Source organism: Macaca mulatta, chromosome 12, assembly GCF_049350105.2.
Source record: "Macaca mulatta isolate MMU2019108-1 chromosome 12, T2T-MMU8v2.0, whole genome shotgun sequence".
Taxonomy (NCBI): Eukaryota; Metazoa; Chordata; class Mammalia; order Primates; family Cercopithecidae; genus Macaca; species Macaca mulatta.
The window spans coordinates 106,497,280-106,518,651 of NC_133417.1; the positions used below are offsets into that span (position 1 = coordinate 106,497,280).

General features: G+C 36.4%; 1 protein-coding gene and 1 pseudogene across 2 annotated transcripts in view; both read right to left on the reverse strand.

Annotated features, from left to right (window-relative positions):
• The window catches only part of TRAK2 (trafficking kinesin protein 2), a 76,168-nt gene that overhangs the window by 18,095 nt on the left and 36,701 nt on the right, over positions 1-21,372 (reverse strand). For both annotated transcript variants that reach the window (XM_077956369.1, NM_001260810.1), the window contains 7 exon segments: positions 14,765-14,959; positions 7,237-7,313; positions 5,602-5,718; positions 4,374-4,583; positions 3,768-3,846; positions 1,574-1,704; positions 746-820 (listed from right to left, as the gene is read on the reverse strand). In XM_077956369.1, coding sequence (XP_077812495.1) covers positions 746-820; positions 1,574-1,704; positions 3,768-3,846; positions 4,374-4,583; positions 5,602-5,718; positions 7,237-7,313; positions 14,765-14,959 — 884 coding nt within the window.
• Positions 17,984-21,009, reverse strand: LOC106992687 (SCY1-like protein 2 pseudogene; annotated as a pseudogene).

The window sequence follows — 21,372 nt, forward strand, 5'->3', positions numbered from 1 at the left end:
ACCTTGGCCTCCCAAAGTGCTGGGATTACAGGCATGAGCTACTGTGCCTGGCCCCAGGTGATACTAATGCATGCTAAAGAAACACTAAGTTATATTTAATAAATAAAATTTTATGTAGATAGAAAGTAAGAGATTTTTTTGCTACTTCTCCTGACATACTTGCAAAAAGATTTACTACTAGAAATTATCTTATTTTAAAAACTGTTGAGCTAGTTTAGGTCGACAGGTAAAAGAGTGATATACTCCTAAAGAATCTTATAAAGTTGAAGTTTTCCCTATTAATCAAGAAGAATGTTGCCACGTTACTAGTTTTAGAGACAGGACTTTTAAAACGCTTTATTTATTTATTTAGACGAAGTCTTGCTTTGTTCCACTGCAATCTCTACCTCCTAGGTTCCAGGATTCTCCTGCCTCAGCCTCCTGGGTAGCTGGGATTACAGAGGCCTGCCACAGCTGATTTTTGTATTTTTAGTAGCAACAAGGTTTCACCATGTTGGCCAGGCTGGTCTTGAACTCCTGACCTCAAGTGATCCACCCACCTCGGCCTCCCAAAGTGCTGAGATTACAGGCGTGAGCCACCACACCCAGCCAAAATGTTTTGTCTTAGATCTCATAATCTCATCTTAACCTTTTGCTGTTGCTTTTTAAATTTGGTAATTCCCCTTTAATAATTCTTATTCATGAAGATGAAAGAAACTAGTCATTCTTTCCCCTCCTGAATTATACAAGATAAAGATTTCATTACCTCCATTGTCAGCTGTCGTTGGGCATCTTTGGAAGCTTGCAGGTGAAGTTTTAGTTCTTCCTTCTCAATCACATGCTAACAACACATTAAAAAAGACATGTGAAGCCTTTCCAAGTAAAATATAGTTACTTTCTTTTTCTTTTTTTTTTGAGACAGAGTCTCGCTCTGTCACCCAGGCTGGAGTGCAGTGGCGTGATCTCGGCTCACTGCAAGCTCCGCTGCCTCCCAGGTTCACGCCATTGTCTTGCCTCAGCCTCCCAAGAAGCTGGGACTACAGGCGCCCGTCACCATGCCTGGCTAATTTCTATGTATTTTTCGTACAGACGGGGTTTCACCATGTTCACCAGGATGGTCTCGATCTCCTGACCTTGTGATCCGCCTGCCTCGGCCTCCCAAAGTGCTGGGATTATAGGCGTGAACCACTGCACCTGGCCAAATATAGCTATTTTCTTTCTTATAAAGACATGTGAAGAATTTCTCTCTGGGGTATCATCTTAGAGCCTATAAAAAGCTAACTTTTCAAAAGCTAAATAAGATGGGCATTCAAATACAAAGCCTATGAAGGTGTTCAGAGGACAATGGGCATGAGTCAATAATTTATACCACTTTCTGAGGAAGCGCTAACCCCATTTTACAAAGAGAAATAGTGACTTGAAAGTACTTATTCATGATATATTGTATGACGTAAAGATGATTAAAACAGCAATCAGGGCATTTTAAAAGGGCAGGGACCATGTTTATTTTGCTTACTATATCTAGCACTTAGTATGGTGTAAGATACTATGTCAGTGCTTAACAAATATCTGTTGAATGAATGAATAAACCTACTTCTTTAAGTTTATGCTGAAGGTCTACAATCTGCGACAAAAGAGAGGAGATCTCTTCTTGGTATCGAATCAGCTCATCACTCTTCCCTGACAATTCTTCAGTCATTCTGGACATCTGAGCATTTGTTTCACCTTGGAAGCAAAAAATATATTTTTTTAATTAATATAAATGCAGAGAAGGAGTTGGCAAACTATGACTTGTGAGCTAAATCTTGTTTTATAACAAGCACTGAACTGTTGTGAATAGATTTTTCTTTAACATAAAAAAAAAAAAAATCCAGAGAAACCGATAGAGAAAAACAAAGGTTCTTCTGAAATAGGCTAATGCTGGGAATCGAATAGGAGTCAATGAAGCTAAAAAGAGAGATGACTTATAAAGGCAAGCAGGCTAAAGGTTTTGGTTCAATCCTTTTCTTTATGAAAACGATATTTGCTCAATCTTTTTCTTTATGGAGGAAAGAGGGCTGAAAGGAGAGCAAGTGCAAAGAGATAATCTCATTCATTTCTTTGAGAACTCTTTAGGGACATAAAATCCCACAAGCAATGAAAATTCATCTTAACAAATCTAACAAAGGAACATTTCCAGAATGGAACAGTCACAATCTATGACAGAATGTGATAAAGCTATGGAAATGCTTCTGTAGGAGACAGACTTTCAGGCATACCCCTTTCAGGGATACATGGCAAACTGAGTAAAGCCTCTAGAGCAATTATTATAGCCTGGCCTTCTTACATGCACATAAAATAGAGCCTTTAAAATTCCACTAGGAATTTATTCACTCTCTATTTCATATGAAAAATTTGATATGTAAATACAAGCAGAAAAGCTACTTCTCAGTGTCATATAAAGCTATTTAAAAATTGACAGACAGCCTCTAACATTTCAAAGGATGGCAATACGGAGGCAGGAGATCTGGATCTGAGAGCTCTTGGGCAAGTCATTTCCTGTATTTTAAGGTGTAAAAGGAGGATAGTGGATTCATGGTGGAGGAGAAAATTCAATTTATATTCCTTCTGGTTCTCTAATATTCTGCTATTCTAAGATATCACATTTTGAAGCCCATAGCCCAAAGGAATTGATGATATTATCTATCATATCATTGCTTTCAACGTAAAAGGCTATATACAGTAGTCCCCTCTTATCTGTGGGGGATACATTCCAGGACCAGCAGTGGATACCTGAAACCACAGATAGTACTGAACTCTACACTATATATATTATGTGTTTTCCTAGAAATAAATAACTATGATAAAGCTTAATTTATAAATTAGGCACAGTAAGAGGTTAATAACTAGTAATAAAACAATTATAACAATATTCCAGCACCCTTTGGGGCCATTACTAAGTATAATAAGGGTTACCTGAACACAAGCACTGCAATATTGAGATAATTGACCTGGTAACTGACGGCTACTAAGAGATGGTTACTAAGTGACTGACAGGCAGGTAGTATATACGGCGTGGAGATGTTGGACAAATGGATGATTCATATCCTGGGAAGTATGGACTAGGATGGCACAACATTTCATCATGCTACTCAGAATGGCTCGTGATTTAAAACTCATGAATTGTTTATTTCTGGAATGTCTGATTTAATATTTTCAGACTGCAGTCCGGGCCATGGTTAATGGAAACGATGAGAAGTAAAACTGCAGGTAAGGGATGACTGTTGTATTTACGGAGAAATTAAATATCTTTCTCCAGTGAAGCCAATCTTTTTCCAACTGATGTTTTAAAAAATTAGTTAACATTACCTCAAACTAAAACATACTCCTTTAAAGAAACATAACTGGCACTTTATACTTATTGATTGATAGGTTTTATGCCATCATTTAAGCCCTGGCTCTGCCACTTATCAGTTTTCTGACTTTGGCTAATCATCTTCCTCTATAGGACTATTTCCTCGTCACCAACATGAGAGCTTTGGTTCCTTTCACTCTAACATGCTATAACTTACTTATGAAACATAGGTCTGTAATGATAACTGCAATTTGAAACAAATATATTTCTTAAAAATACATATGGTATCTTATTTAGGGTTGTAGGCTCAATGTGATATTCCAAGATTTTCAGTAACCATTTAAAATTGTTTCTTGAGATGCTTCTACTGAAACCAGTGATCTAACTTCTGAGGTGGAGATACTCTACCAAAGAATTGTCCAAAAGGTACAAAAGAGAGTGTGTTAATACTCACGAAGTTCTTTAACACAGTCGCTGACAAGTTGTTGTTCCTTTTCTTCATAGGTAACAGTTTCTGTCTTTATGTGACAAGCCTTCAAGAAAAAAAATCAGTATGTGACAATACCTCCTACTGATTTTACAGAAATAACTACAAAAACCTTTAATTCTCATTTGAAGACTAAATTTCATCACTTACAAAGGAAAAAACCCAACAACCTGTTCATACATCTCTACCTGGCTAATCCCTGGCCTTGGCTAAAATGATCCTTGCTTAAGTAGGACTTCCTCGATGCCCATACTATACAAGTTCACAGAATCTTATAAATTTTTGACATAGCTCTTATCACAGTTGTAACTACTTAGTTACTTGTGTAAACTCCACAAGATACATTTTCTATCCTGTGACTTTCACTATTGTACTGTCAACCTGCTACTAACCACTTTTCAGTGGGATATAAGAACAATGGAAGGCAAGGCAAATACAGCTCCTTGTTCACGATGCTCTAATTGGAGTGCCAATAGCAAATCCTTACTTATGCCGTATTTCACCTCAATAGTACCTGGACGTGAACTTTATAGCCTTTAAAGTAAAGGAAAATGGGAATTAGGTTGAATGTACCTTGGATCGAAGAGCCATATTCTCTTCTTCCAGTTCCTTGAGCTTTTCTTGCAGCATTTCCAACTGCAGCAACCCTTGAGATAAGCTAAAGGACTCATTGAACCGAAGAGGTGTAGAACAGCTGGAATCAGTTTCACTTTCTTCAGAGGCAATGGAGACAATTCGAAGTAACTCATCTTTCTTGGATAGCTCATGCTGCAGCTGATTAACCTGTCCATATAAAATGCTTGATTTTCATGTTCTTTATTTTGCATTATTTACAGCAATATAGCTTCTAATTCATGGAACAATTATTTTTCATCATAAAACAAAATCACAAAATCAGCTGCTCGGTTTTACTGACTAATGCAACAAGTACTAAAAAGAGAGTAATAAACCCCAGATATCTCCTAAGTTACAATTTTAGAGCATTAGTTCAATAGTATAGCTTTTTTTCTACCCTAGGTGAGAAGAAAAGCCAATTTTCATATTGTATATATGATAGGAATATAGGAGAAAAATTCACCTAAGATAATAATACAGTCATAGTTGAAAACACGACAAAACTGAAAAACCTTCAAAGTATCAGAATAGATCCCTACTTCAAATTGTTATCATAAGGGCTTGTAATTTTAAGATGTATATCACTGTGCATGTCTTCCTAGTACTGATTTTAGTTCTAGGAACAAATAGTTTCAATCTAAAGGCTCGAATGTTATAATCCATAATGCATTCATAAAATGCAAATGAAACCAGATAAAAATAACAAGTTACAGAAAATTTGAAATGTAACCATTCGAGTTAATAATAAATCAGTTCTTACTATAGAGGTTTATTGCTATGGAATAAATATATTTTCAAAGTTTCTTTTTCCTTTCTTCCTTTGTTTGATTTTTGAATAAAGATGCCAAGATATTTGGGTAACTATTTTTTAAAAATAAATTTCAGATAAGATCACACACAAAGTCTACACAAAAGGGTATGGACAATTTTAATATCTAAGCAGGGTGCCACAGGTATTACAGATACTTAATATAGACTTTAAGTTGACCAAGGTAGTCATGTGAGTTTTCCTCTGTACAATTAACATTTAACTTCTCTACTGATTAGTTTAATGGACACCGACAAATTCAACAAGTACTGGTGCTATTTATCTATTGCCATCGTCTCAGGGACACCTAGGAAAATAAATTTTCAACTGCATAAAACCTAATTATTTCATGCTGCAAATATCTGATCAAAGGCTTACTTGATCAAAGGCTTGTCCCAATTGCTCCTCCAGGGATTCATTCTGCTCAGATAAGACATGGTTCCGCTTTAAGAGAGCTTGTCCAATTCGAGCAGCGAGTTCCAGATCACGATCTCTCTGTTAAAATACCAAATACACCTTTTCTTTGAGTATAAACAAGATTACATGGCAGTTCAGAAATGCTGTGGTCAGTTTTGGTAAAATCAAAAGCAACGTTCTAAAAAGCATCAAGATTCATTTTAATGCCCGGATACCACAAATAAACACAGGCTCTGGCACACAGGTAGTGCTTTAAACATTGGTCAAATGGATGACCATCACTGTTCTAAATGAAAGAGGACATCCCTTTTCTTGATATCAGGTGAGATTTATTGATCATCCTAGTAAATTAAGAGTCTAGCAACCCAAACTTTAAACTTACAATTTTTGGGAATTGGAAAATGAACACAGTCTTTAAAAATGAGGATGGGGTCTGTACAGTAAAAGCTCAACAAATATTTGTTGAATGCAGTTGTGTATCAAGCATGGTAATGATACAGAATTAGGTATTTAAGATACGGATCAGGTGGGTATGTAAAAAAAGAGTTCCATTTAGGGCAAAGCTATGTGCATTCAGCAGCTTAGAGGAAAGTGCAGCCAAGAGCTCTGTTGCCAACTGGTTCAAGAGTGATGATATGAAATAAAATAGGAGGTAAAAGACTGCAAATTTTGAGGCCACAGGATTCTGCCTAGAGTATAGAGAAGAAAGAAGTCTAAAGAAGCTGGTGGTAATCATGCAGGGAAGTCTGTAGAAAAGTCAAGCAATAGGCTTCCACCCAGAGTTATTATTTCTGGACAGATAGTGATACTTGGCAAGGGCATCGGAATTCCATCTGCGTGGTAGTGGTGAAGACTGTATTCTGTAGGAGAGAAAACTGTCAATATACATCTCACTGCCTTGTATGTGATCTACTTACAGTAATTATTATATAAATAAAATTAAGCTTCTATCCTTTCTCTCCATAGGCATATGAAAATTGAGGGATTATCTCCACATTTTTAAGGCTCATTTTAAATATACACTAAGCGGCATACATAGAAATCATTCTGGAGAGCTGGGGGTAGGGGGAGAAGGATATGTTAGAGAAAGACTGTCTTCAATAAGATCAACTGAAACAGGTACAAAGGGAGACCTCTACTGATTGCCAACTAGAGGATATACACTATATATCAAAAATGCCATAGACAAAGTGAGCTCAAATCATAGCTCAAACTAAAAGTAAAAAGGGGAGATATTCCAAACCGTAGGTATTGATTTGCAATGATAATGATACTGCTTTCTGAATGAGCAGCTCTGCTGTAGGGTAAGTAACAGCAGGGGTTATTTTAAAATGATTATTTTTTTTTAAAGATTAATGCTTTTCTAGGAAGGGGAGGCCAGCCAACACCATTAAATAAATAATTAACTATAAATCTTCTATAGCATTATCACAATAATAAACTTCAGGAAACATTCTACTTTGAAATGTCAGTTGTTCCAGTAGTAACAACCTTATACAAAATAACCCAGAGCACATACAACATTTTCCATTTGATGTGCAAATTTGATCCTCAAGTTTTACCTTTTTGTACTGGAGAAAGAAAAGATATTCCTACCTCTGCCAGGAGATGTGTAACCATGTCGATGTCATTGTAAGTTTTGGTCATCTGCTCCACCCTGTCTGTGCCTAGAACTAATATAGTTAAAAACAACTATTTATAGGCTTTAGCAATAATGGAAAAGTTTAAATATTAATAAGAATTGAGAGATAACAACAACAAAAACCTCAGGTTTTTACAAAAAGTCATTCAGGAGAATAAAAATATATGTGAAAAAAAGAAATGTTTCATGTATTAGACACTCAAGAAATAGTTCAATCATTACAAACAAAGTGCATATCATACAATAATTAAGAAAGTATCAAATGATCATAAGGCAGTCACATCTTGACTATCTCCTACTTCCCTGGTAAGACAGGAAGTTTGGGACACTCACTTATGAGAATGATGGCTGGGAGAATGGATTGTTACTGATAGATTTACAGTCTAATCTAAATTAAAGTTACTAACGGGTATTAGTGAGGGGTTATGCTGTCACAAAGGAATTTAATTGGAATTCTGCTGTGATTATCTTAACCATCTATGATCATCTACCACATGAGCTAATGTAAACAAGGAACAGGACTTGTAGGACTTTTTCTGGTTCTGTTATGAACCATTATTCCTTTAAGCTTAATTAAAAACCCTTTATCTGTATAAAAATCTTTCTCCCATCCAGGTCTCAGCTATAAAATAAATTGCATGCTACATTATCAGTTGTATAATTCAAGCCCTGTATTTCTACACTTCACAAATTCAGGAATTATCAATATACCTGGATAATTTAGTTCAAAAGAGAAGGGCAAATATGACTCCAATGATTCCAGTCACACTAAACAGTATCTTAAAGTTAATAATGCATAACAAAAGAGGGCTCTTTTGACTTTGAACATGATATGTTACTGCAGAACATAAATCTGTGTTTGACTTAGACTGCTTTTATTACAACTAGTTTGCCTTGAAGTGTGAAAAGGACAGGGGCTTTGGAGTAGAAAAGCTGAATTCATAAATTTTAGGGAGCTGGAACAAGTCATTTAACCCTTCTGAGATTCAGATAATAAATATGGAGGCGATAACACATCTCATGAGGTTATTAAGAAGATCAAATATGATAATCTACTGAGCAATAAATTATTCGGTAAACTGCTAAGTATCATATAACTGTTTATAATTACTACTCCTAAACAGAACTGGTAGGTATGAAATGATCCTGACTTTATATTCTTTGAGTTGGCAGTAATTCGTAGTTCCATAGTCCCGTCTTAACACTTTAGGGTATCCAAAAGACTGAGTATGAAGGGATATCATTAGATATGTTTTACTTTTATCTGAGCTTTTTATTTTCTCCCTAGCACCACTGACTAAAATGAATCTGGGAATTACCTATAGCTTAATTATTAATAACGGCCTTATTCCTAGTTAAAAGTAAAACAAAGTGCTGGCTTGATGGTAATGAGGAGATAACTAAAAAAGATTTAAACTGAAAATATAAAAACTTTTCTTAAAACCTAGAAATAAACATTTGTACTCCAAAAGAATTTATATTTACAAATAGAGAAACTAACACAATGATTTAACCACAGTGATAAGGGAAACAGACTTTTGGGCCTAAGGAATAGACACAGTATAATTTGGTAGCATAGCGGGAACAAAGGATTAAATAATTAAGGCAAATACTTACAGTGAATGGTCTCCTCTACTTCTGGTCTCAATAACAAAATTAGGAGAAAAATATAAAATCAACATATCCATGCTCTAAACTAATTACAGAAAACCAGACAATGGTTGTAAACCCAAATGTAGTATAGAGCAATGGCTCTTAACTCCAGATTCTGATTTAATTAATTTCAGGGAGCCCTATGGCGCTGGTAGTATGTAGAAGATTCCCAGGTGTTGAAAATGACGTGGAGCCAGGAATTAAAATCACCAATCTAGGGTTAACACCCAAAGCAAAAATCAGGCATCCTATAGACTCAGTTAAAACCAGTTTTTATACAACTAGTTTAAAAAACACACGGCATGATTGACCAGAGTTAAAGATGAAGTGGCAGATTTAACTTGGAGTAAGACTAGTAAGTTAAGGATATAAAAAACAACTGTGAACCACAAGTCATATATGATGAAAGGGGAATAAAAAAATGAAAGACACAGTAACACAGTAAAGAAATGTTTAGAATAAAATATGTTTTAGTAAGGAGGAATGAAAATATATTTCCTATAAATGCTTACCATCTGTTACAGCATAAAAATTTAAAGCTGAACCTTAAGAAGTTATCTAGTTTAACGATCTTACTTTCCTGTATGAGGAATCTTCTTTGAGAGAAATTATGTGGCACGTTCAAGACCGCGAAGAAAGTTATTAGTGGCAAAGCTAGGATTTTACTATGGAGATGATGAGATGATAATAACGCTCATCTCACAAGGTCATTAGAAAAAACTCAGATGATTTAAGAGTCCAGTAATGAGCTCTTTCCACTTTGCTGCTGTTTCTGCCGCAGCCCCACTAAGAACACAAAAAAGTCCTTGTCGAATGAAATACCAGCATATACATCTGTGAATGCATGTTATATAATAAAACAGCATAGATCCCAATTTTGCTTTTTAAAGTGTGAGCATATCTATAAATATCTATATTGAAGAGAGCCTGGAAGGATATACATTAAAATGTTAATGTAGTTATCTCTGGGTAAGGATTATGGCTGATCTGTTTTCTTTTCAGTGTTTTGCCAATTTTCCATAAAGAACAAATGTTATCTTTCCAAACAGAAAAAAAACCCAGAAAACAAAAAACAAAAAAAAAACTCCACAAAAACCCAGCAACCCTTGTTAAAAAGTTTCAAAAAGCAAAAATGAACTTTAAAATGCCTAAGTATTTGTTATGGCAAAGAAGTTATATAGTGCAATCAGAATTTTCAAATTCTTACATTGTATTGCAGCCTAGATACTACAAACTCACAAAAGCTGGGCCTCTTCAATCGCACAGAAAGATGTCAGGCACAAAACAGAAAGGAACACAATGGATTTTTCTCTCTGCAGTGGAATCAGTTTTGTCTTCTCTTCCTTAACACAACACTCCTGATAAAGACACGCTGCTTGGAACGATTCCAAAAGTACTCAGGGCAAAACTCTTAAGTGTTTAATGTCTTGGCTTTTAGACATTGTAATTAAATGCTTCAAAAACCACAGACTAGTTCTTCATCATAATTCTGTAACCAAGAATGTAGAGATAGCCAAGCAGGTTGTCTTTGTTAAAATCAATCCTATCAAAACATATTTTCCCTTCAGTTTTCAGTTGTTGAAAATATGTTAAATGATACAGAAATTAGCAACGATCCTTGCTTATTTCCAGACACGCACTTTCCTAACTTTCTAAAAAAGTATTTATACATCAGGGAGATGATAGATATTTTTACAGAACAATTTTGCAACTTGTTTCCAGAGGTTGTTAATTAATGTGCAATATTTTTGGTGTAATATTTGGAGAATCTAATGTTCCTGAAAATATGGGGTGGGAGTTTAACATACATAAGCACTTCACTAATCCTTACTTTATGTTCTAGCCCTGCATAATTTCACAGTAACCGGCTCAATCTCAGATTATTTTCAGGATGGGAAACACCGTTGATAATCCATTCTAGTATCTGCCATTTACATGAGATGGTGCTTGATAGTTCTCTCATATGTCCCTTTTCAAGATCTAAAGTTTTTACCCCAATTATTGAATTCCAAAAAGAATTCTAATCCTGCAGCACTCTCCAACGTTCTCACACCAAAACCAACAAAACCAACAACAAAAAAATAGAAATGAAACACAAACAGTGCCCACATGGCATAGTAAAAGCTACAATAGCTCCTGACAACTACAGACCGGTCCTGAGGTTTTAACCCTAAAGAAGCGACCACAGCCATTGCTGCTACGATACAGCAAACATTTCTGCCTTCAAAATGACTGAGAGAAACTGATGATACACACCATCTAGGGCAGTCTTTCTCAACAGGATTCCAGGGCAGAATCAGGCCCTACAGACCATTTGAATGACAATTTTCTCAATTCTCCCAAGGACTGTACAAAGCTAGTACCTGATGCATGGATGATAAGGCAATCCATTGTATAAACGCTAAGTGTCTTAGAGTATATAGCTTAATTCTCTTGTGGAACCGAAGGAGAGAGTTTATCTAGGGGAAAAATAAATCTGCTAACCTCTATGACTGGGCTTATGGTTAACACTTCCTGAACTTCATCTGTCATACGTCCTTTTCTGCCAGTACAGGTTAATAATTTTTGAGGGCAGAGCCTGAGGAAAAGTATACCTACTAACTGGAAGTAATAACTTCTATGACCATATTTGTCTGCAAAATTATACACTCTCCCCAATTCCTTAATTCTCCTATTAATGTCACTGTGAAATGGCCATTTACTTTGGTTGGCAATGCTTTGTATCAGTGGTTCTCAAACTTGAGTGTGCATCAGTATCACCAGGAAGACTCTTTAAAACGCAGACAGCTAGGACTGTCTCACTCCCAGAGTCTCTGATTTTGTAGGTGGAGTAGGGGGCCCAAGTATATGAATTTCTAACAATTTCTCAAGTGACATTGATTGCAGGGGTCCACACTTTGAGAACCACTGCCTAAAATAAAACTTAGATAATCAATCATTTTTCCCCCTCTTATGCCTTAGGAAGTGGTAAAGGTGATGATCCTCTATTACCAAATAAAACCCCCTGAAAGAATCAGGTTTCTAACATTAGCCTTTAAATGAATAAACGGTACAGTCTGTAACGTGTTCTGATTGCACGGCTCCCCCACAGCTCACTCTGGGACTCAGTCTTAATAAAATCAAGAAAACCCTGGGTGGCCTGTTTCGCAGGTAAAACACTTTTTGACCATCTTAAACTTTACATGTGTGTGGCAGGGACTGGGATGGATTGATTGATTTTTTTGCCCACTCATTGCTCTCCCAATGTTCTATCTTAAAAGTAAACAATCTCTTTCTGGATTGGGTGACTTCAGACAACTACCCACTCTTCCCCATTTCTTGTGAGATAGGCTCCGAAGCTCAAATGCTGGCTACGTTTCCTTCCAAATCACTATCTTCTCACAGCTCTTTCAATTTCTTTGTGTTATATAAGAAAGAAAGTGCCTTTGCCTGTGCCGCCTTTTTACTAGGTGTTAAAATTCATTTTAAAAAGCACAAGTATCCACTGGCATGTGAGAGGAAGAGATATGCCCAAAGTAACCCAGGGAGCTGAGCTCTAGGATGGTTTGCCAGGGTACATTGTAATTATTCAAAACCACAAATCTCGAAATCTCAGAGGGATAGAAAACTGTGGGAAAGGGTGAGAGAATGTGTTGTATCTTCCTTTTTAAACTTTGGTCAATTTGCTAAATAAAATAAATCATTTAGCTTTTACATTCACAAGGTGTAAATGCATAATGAAGTTTACATATGATTTAACCATTAACCTTTAAAATAACAGTGGAATTTAAAGTACAGTGCAAAGGTAAATTATCAGTATCATCCTAGCTTATTTGCTTCACGATCTTAGGTATATCATGTATACTTCAATTTTCAAACTGTTGAAGTGAAAATAGTACCATTACACTAAAGAAATAGGACAGTTTTCCAGAACCCTGAAGTATGGGTCAGTATCATCCTATTAATCTCAAGTTTTAAATTGCTCCCTTGGACACTATCATTTTGTAAAAAGAAAGTATTTTAAATTTTGCCTTTTATTTTCTAGGCTTTTTACTTATAATTCATCCTAAAAGTTAACTCCATTAAATCATGATCTAAGACTACTTTCTAGCTATAGTTTTGCCGCTCAGTAGCTGAGAGGACAAAGAACAAATAAACTGAAGGGCACTTTCTGTGACACTTTATCAAAATAATGACAAACTAAATTTATCCAGATGAAATTTCAGTTTGAAAGTTCTTGGCAATTTAGGCCGGGTGTGGTGGCTCACACCTGTAATCTCACCACTCTGGGAGGCCGAGGCGGGCGGATCACAAGGTCGGGAGTTCAAGACCAACCTGACCAACATGGTGAAACTTCATCTCTACTAAAAATACAAAAATTAGCTGGCATGGTGGTGTGCGCCTGTAATCCCAGCTACTCAGGAGGCTGAGGCAGGACAATCGCTTGAACCTGGGGGGCAGAGGTTGCAGTGAGGTGAGATTGTGCCACTGTACTCCGGCCTGGGCAACAGAGCGAGACTCTGTCTCAAAAAAAAGAAAAGAAAGTTCTCAGAAATTTAAACACTCAAGGAACAAAGGACACCAGAAATAAGAAAGACTGTTCCTTCTAAAAACTATTTTCCAGAAAAATCTCAAGCAAGCAAATTCTCAAACTAAAATGTCAAGAAAACCTTTGGAGCCTTAATTTAACTTAATTTAGCTATTTAAAAGAAATATTAAGGACAAAAACACAATTGTATTTGGGCTTCTTGATATTTCAGTTTCTGAAATAATGTTTATACATTATTTATATTTATACATAAAAAACAATCTGGCATTAAAACACTACAACACTCACTGGGCTTCTTGATATTTCAGTTTCAGCTGAAACAATGTTTATAATTTTTTTTGAGTAGTAATAAGTTCTAAGAAACGACTAGAAAAAAATTCGAGGAAACTAGTGCTAAAAACAAGTTAATGATTATGATGAAAATGAGTATTGCACAATAGTCATTCTCCAACGACAATCCGGCATTAAACACTGAAGCACTCACTGGGAAAATGTCTAGGATCTGATGCAATCACCTACTTAATTCTAATTAAAGGAATTTCACAAACATATCAATATTGAACTCATAAGATTTTATTATATATCCTAATAGCTACTGTGCACAAAACATTTTTTACCAAATGAATTTTCAGAAAAGTAATTTCAGCCTTAATGCAGATTTTTGGGATAAAATCCAATGCAAAAGGGTCTCCATACTTCGAAGTTCAAAAATTTCCTTGTCCTTTCTAATAGCTTGGTGTAAAACAGACCTATTTTTAGGACAAATCTGGCTCAGTCTCTCACTTAGGAATCCTTAAATAATAAATATTACTATATAGTGTATATTTATTTCTCCTGGCATTATTAAAACTTCTTATATATCTAAGAACTATGCTTAATTATGCTGACATAATTCTTGTGACTGTGTTTAATAAAGATATTAATAAAGATAAAAGTCAAAAGCTGATAGCTTAGGATACCAAACTACTGGGATAATAAATGTTGACAGTTATAAAGGAATATTAAAATTTTAAATCACTTCGCTTTTTAAAAAGTTCCCTTTTCTACTCAGTCTGAGGAAAATATCAAATCATGAAAACATCTAAGTATATTTACAACACTGGACACTGAGAGTCCTAAGGATGACAAACTTTCTGCATTCAGACATAACACAGAATTATCTCTTCCTGTGAAATCAGTTCACATGAAAGTAGGTATACACTGAACAATGGCTATTAAACATCAATGCTTTAAAAATCAATACCAAGATACCCATGATCATTACTTCAATGCACAGACTAAAAGAGTAAAAAAATACTCACTCATATAGCGGAAAGTCTCTTCAGCAAGGACTGGAGAGAGGGCATCAGATGCATGTTGCTGCTGGTGTGCAGACTGAGTCCAGTCTTGATTTTCATATAGAAAGAGAGTGTCTACTTTTAGCCTATACTGTGGTAGTTGTTCTTCTAGCAGACTCACCAGCTCAACTTCAGGGAGATCCTCATTGGAGCAGACATCTGAAGAGGAGAGTCTATGTAAATGAATCCAATATATTTCAACTTTTACTAGGCTACAGAGAAAATGATGAAAATTAGTTTTTCTAAAGTAGGACAACCAAAGAAATATTAGACAAGATCATTTCTCCACTGATTTTTATTAGTATATCCTAATAGTATAGTTTTTTTTTTTTTCTTTTAGTAAGAGAAATTCTAAAGTAAAAATGATGGCATACATTTTTTTGACAGTAATTTTTAAAAAGTCTTTTTAATTGACACAAAATAATTGGATATATTTATGGGGTACATGTGATATTTTGACACCTGTATACAATGTATAATGATCAAATCAAGGTAATTAGCACATTCCTTACCTCAAGCATTTATCATTTCTTTGCATTGAGGACATTCAAAATCCTACCTTTTATCTGTTTGAAAATATACAACAAATTATTGCCAAGTATAGCCACCCTATGGTGCTAAAGAACACTGGAACTTATTCCACCTATCCAGCTGTAATTTTGTATCTGTTAACCAACATCTCCTGATCGCTCCTTCCTGCTACCCTTCCTAGCCTCTAGTAATCACTATTCTACTCTCTACTTCTAGATCAACTTTGTCAGCTTCCACATGAGTAAGAACATGCAGATACCACAAATCTGAATTATATACTATCTAAATATATTGCTTAGTGACTATAACTATGTTTTTTTTATTTTTAATTTTTTAATTTTTAAATTTTAGGTTCAGGGGTACATGTGCAGGTTTGTTATATAGGTAAACTCATGTCATGGGGGTTTGTTGTACAGATTATTTTGTCACCCAGGTACTAGGCCTAGTAACCCAACAGTTATTTTTTCTGATCCTCTCCCCCTTCCCACCCTCATCCCTCACATACGCCCGTCTGTTGTTCCTGTCTTTATAACTATGCTTTTAAAGTTTAGAATTAATTTGTAGAAATTTCATATTTTCTCCCTATCAACCTATTTAGTACTGTTTAAAAGAGGTGTATGTCTCTGAAGCAGCAGCAGGCTGCTTAATTTTTAAACAGTATTTTTAACGGACACAAAATAATTGGATATATACTTTTTAAAAACAAAGTGAAAGGGGTCTGATCTCAACTTACATGCTTGGGGGAAAAAGCAATACAAAGCAACCAGCAGAAAATAGTTTCAAAGGGATAAAATGATATGCTCTTTAATAACAAAATTTGAATTCTGTGGATGATTCTTCAAAATCTGGAAAAATTACATTTTAGTATATTCTCATAGTCACTAAATGTTTTTTAAAATTGCATTAAATTTCACTGGCACTGACATAAGTACTTTATCATTTTTATTTTAAAGAAATGGTACATCTAAATCTCAAAACATGTGAGGTGAAGAAAATCGGAAAGGGGAGGGGAAAAAAAGTTTCCTCTAAAAAGTCTTCTCTATCCTTCACATAACATAAATTTAATATGGTATAGCGATAGTTCTGGTCTGAGTCCTGACTCTACACATACCACAATGTGACACTGGGTAAGTTACCTCAATTCTAACCCTCAGTTTCCTCATCTGTAAAATGGAGAAGGTACTTACCTCCTAGGTTATATGAATTAAATGAGACAAATGCATGAAAAATACTAGTATTTAGTACAATGCCTTGCACACTGTGGAGGCACTCTATCAATGTCAGCTTCTTTTTTTTTTTATTTTTAGAGAATAAAGTTTATTACATTTGAAACAATACAGCAGAAATCTCAAAAGTTTACCCATTAAGTACAGTTTAATTCTTACAAATCTCCTTTTGAAAATGCAGTTCACTGTGTTAGCCAGAAACTAGCCAGGCGAGGTGGCGGGCGCCTGTAGCCCCAGCTACTCCGGAGGCTGAGGCAGGGGAATGGCATAAACCTGGGAGGCGGAGCTTGCAGTGAGCTGAGATTAGGCCACTGCACTCCAGCCTGGGCGACAGAGCGAGACTCTGTCTCAACAACAACAACAACAACAACAACAACAACAACAAAAGAAAATGCAATTCATATATGCTGCAACCTCAGAAGTTTGAATTTGAAATGAAATATGAAGTTAGTAGTCAGGGAAGTCACATCAGAGTGCTTTGTCAAATATCCAAACAAATCAGCATATACCAAAGTGATTCTAAATATATCCAAGTGAATGCAGAAAAATACATTACCATTTGAGGCAGACCATGCTAAAATATAATTTACAATGATTAGTTTACATTTAAGATGGTTAGCCAATGAAATGTAGGTTAAGTTAAATTTTGTAGTATTTGCTCAGTCTCTTTGTACTAAACATTAGTTCATCTGAAAAGTAAGTTTGGAAAAAGCAAATAACCTGATCTCTTTATGCTTATCATTTTCTCACTGTCATCTTAAATGGAAGCAAATCAATACAGCATCAAGATTTTTCACATATTAAAATGAACACTAACGACTTGTGAAGGTAGACTGTGTACCATGTAGTACTTAATAGATGAGCTTGCAATGACCATCAACTCAATTTTTTAAATAACACAAAGATTCACAAGCCAAAATAAACATCCGATTAAAAAATTCAGCTACTCAAGATAACTCAGTTGTCCTTTTTCTCTTCGAGATTGGGAAGGGTTGGGTCTTTAAAAACCTGAAGAGGAGTTGGTAAGAGAAAAAAATTCTCAATGCTTTAAAAAAACTCAACTGGGCCGGGCGCTGTGGCTCAAGCCTGTAATCCCAGCACTTTGGGAGGACGGGTGGATCACGAGGTCAGAAGATTGAGACCATCCTGGCTAACATGGTGGAACCCCGTCTCTACTAAAAAATACAAAAAATTAGCCAGGCGTGGTGGCGGGCGCCTGTAGTCCCAGCTACTCCGCAGGCTGAGGGAGGGGAATGGCGGAAACCGGGGAGGTGGAGCTTGCAGTGAGCTGAGATCCGGCCACTGCACTCCAGCCTGGGCGACACAGCGAGACTCCATCTAAAAAAAAACAAAAAAAACAAAAAACAAAAAAAACCTCAACTGGTTAGAAGTCCATACAACTACTATGCTGGCATACTATCTGTGACAGATGTTTTCTGTCACAGAACGATTCACTTTCCCATAGAAGTAGTTCCTCCAAGCCAACTATATAAAGATGTAAATCAGTTCACCCATGATTAAAACTGAAATAATCCTTCACAATAGAAGGAAGACACCTCACCCAAAAAGATCTTTTAAATCACTGCTAGCTGAACTGCTATTGGTCATAGTAGTTGGTGGCTATGCAAAGTTCCGTGGGTTGAAGAAAGGATTACCCTGCGTACCAAAGGCAGATTGTCCTATCATGTTCATCTGTGTTCCCATTACTGAATGCCCATAGCTGGAGAACCTTGAGGAGGTACAAACTGATTGAGCCACTGATTTGGTTTCTGTTGTGATAACTGGTTCATGCTAACTTTGGGTTTCTGAGGGCCAAAGAGATTATTAAGGGCAGACATATCTGTGGGTCTTTGTTGGGTCGGCTTTGCACCAGCAGGAGGAACATTCAAGGCACTGAAGTTTGGCAAAGTGGGAGGGGTTCCAGAGTCATCTTGGTCACTCCAACTGTGCTTGGACTACTGTAGAAGTTCTGGTTTGTCGTAACAGGCATGTTGAATCCTGAAGTCTGAAAGCCCATATTGGCATTTAGGCCATTTGTCAAATTTTTCTTTGTATTATCAACTGGTATAGAAAACATCATGCCAATGCCCATGGAAGGAAGAGAAGTGAAAGTACTTGAAGCAGAAGGTTTAGGGGTACTAACAGAAAGGCTAGTCGAAGATGACATATTATCCATCAATGTGTCTGTCAAGTCATTACTCTGTTTAACAGTAGCAATAGGTGTATGCATTGGGGTTTAAGAGGCTGCTGGCTTTTCAACTTCTGTGCCTGCTCTTGTTCTTTTGCTAATTTTTGTTTTTCTTCAAATGTAAGTGATGCTGTTTTATGTTTATTCTGTAACCCATCCTCTTTATTTTTGGAATCACTGCCAGTCAGAAGGTCTGCTCCAATGTGGTTAACAACCATGTCAATTTGCTGATTCAAAATATTTGTAACTTTTGTCTCCCCAGAAACATTAATTTGATTTCCTATGTCCAAAGATTTCTGCTGTTCTTGCATTATATGAAGTTGTTCCAGCTTAGTCTTATGTTCAGACTCCAATCTATTAAGCATCTCTTTTATGATGGAAATGAAAGAATTGAACTGATTAAGATTGTTTTCAATACTCAGGGGAATAAGATGAGGCAATACTTATCCAGCCAGCTGCTCTTTGGTGATTCCCAACTTATGAGTAAAAGTACATTTGTAAATGCCTAAAATACCCATGAAGACTGCAGATTCTTTGGATGAAATTTGTTGTAAGAAGGGTAGGCTATCATCAAGTACAAACCACTTATCCAAGTATTCCAAAATCTTTCATAAGCACACTAATGAATTTACACAAACAGCAAGGGAAGACATTTGTAGACAGGCATTTTAATTCTTGGTATCAAAGTACGTTTCATGGATGGGTAGTCTATAAGATTTGCAAAGGCTGGAATGATGTTTAGACAGAGCTCCTGGGTCTGAATGGAAGGAGCTTCTAGTGCTCTGTAAACCATGGGTAGAACACTGTTCTTTATCTCATCGGGAGGGGTTCTGGTTAGTAGCAAATCCATTTTTTGTCGGAAAATTACCAAAATCTGGATTGGCTCCTGCTGCTTAAACACAGGACCAAGTTCAGGTGGAATTAATTTGACATATTCTTCTTTGGTGCATTCCTCAATGATCAGTAGAACACTGGGCAAAACAAAAGGTACCATGTCAGGGTTTACAAATTCTGAAGTCAAACAAGTCAAAATTCTCTGCACAATGACATGCGTGGGCAGTAGAACCTTTGACAGTCTGTTGAAAAACTGTGATTTCCGAAGATAATCTCTTTGGAAAAAGGTATTAAAACATTGCAGTGTTACTGCACCAACATCATCAAAGAAGGGAATCTGTCATTTGATCTGCAACTGGTCTTACAGTTGGAGTTACATTTAACAGTAGCTTTACATGTTCACGAACTTCCTCAGGTATATTTGTAAGTGAACTAGATCCTAAATAACTCAACTGATCCAACTGCCTACTGAAACTCTTGTAAATATCTTGCTTATTGACTTCAAATATAGGTTTCCTTTTATTAAATACAGCATACATAACAGTTCCTAAAGAATACAAATCACTGGCTGTTTCACAGTTCACATAAAGTATGTATTCAGGAGCCAAATAGTCAGGATTTGGAAGACACAATGAAGGTAAATTTGGGTCTCATTCTTTACAAGAAAATTTAGGCTCTTGTTCAGAAGGATTGGTTGATGATACACAAAAATCAAAACCCATTATTTTCCAGGCTCCACTTTTATTCACAATTGTATTTTCAGGAGTAATATTTCCATGTCCCATTTTCACACTGCTATGCAAGAATGACAAGCCTTCAGAAACCTGAAGCAAACCACATTTGGTTTCTACATCATAAAGTTTATAATCCTTAATGTCTGGAGACATAGGGAAAGGTAGATTTTCCCAGTTACCAAGAACACTGGCTACACTGGCAAAAACTGGTTCTGTACAAAATGCCAAAGAATCCCTGGATTCTTCTAAAGGATGCTGGACAGTAAGAAGTCGAGGGTGTTGAAGTCGAGTTAAGTGTTGGACTCCTCGTTTTAGAGAATCGATGATTTGATCCTTTTCAAATTTTTGATATTTGCCAATCATTTTTTATCAAAGACAAAAACAGCCCCTACTTTGTTGACTTTTTTGTGCCATTAAAAATCTCCCAAGCTAGCCCACTGCCACCACTGGCAATGTGTTGACCAACATCAAATTCTCTAGTGACAGGATTTCCCATTACAGCACTAGTGACATCAGCTGTTACTTCTGTAACAGTACTCTTCAATTTATTACCACATGGACTCCATGGCTGCAATATTGGGCAGTCATAGTTACCTTTTCCCTCTCCTTCCAGGAGGGGCAGAGCTGGGGCTCTTTTTCCTCGCCCCCCTAAACACAGGCGGTTCCTGCCCTGCTTTCGCACCTGGCAGCTGCCTCCTGCTTACTCCATTGCCTCCACCACCCCCACGGGCACAAACAGAGCACAAACACCGCCTGAGCTGGATGAGGGAAAGGGGTAGGGAGGGGAGGGACTGGGGACAGAGACTAAGGGAGGGCGAAAAAGACTGAAAGACCTATTGTCAGCTACTTTTATTACTGTATTACTATTGAGTTTTTAGACCTAGAGATCAAATCAAGATTGCTAAAATAAGGTTGCTATAGTATCTAAATAATTACAGAGTATTAAAGGTAGAAGGTACTTTCAGAAACCATCCAATCCTGCCTCCTAGATAAGGAAACTGAGACTTAAAGATGGGTAACTTGCCGAGTTACAGAACCACCAAACGTGTGTCTTGACTT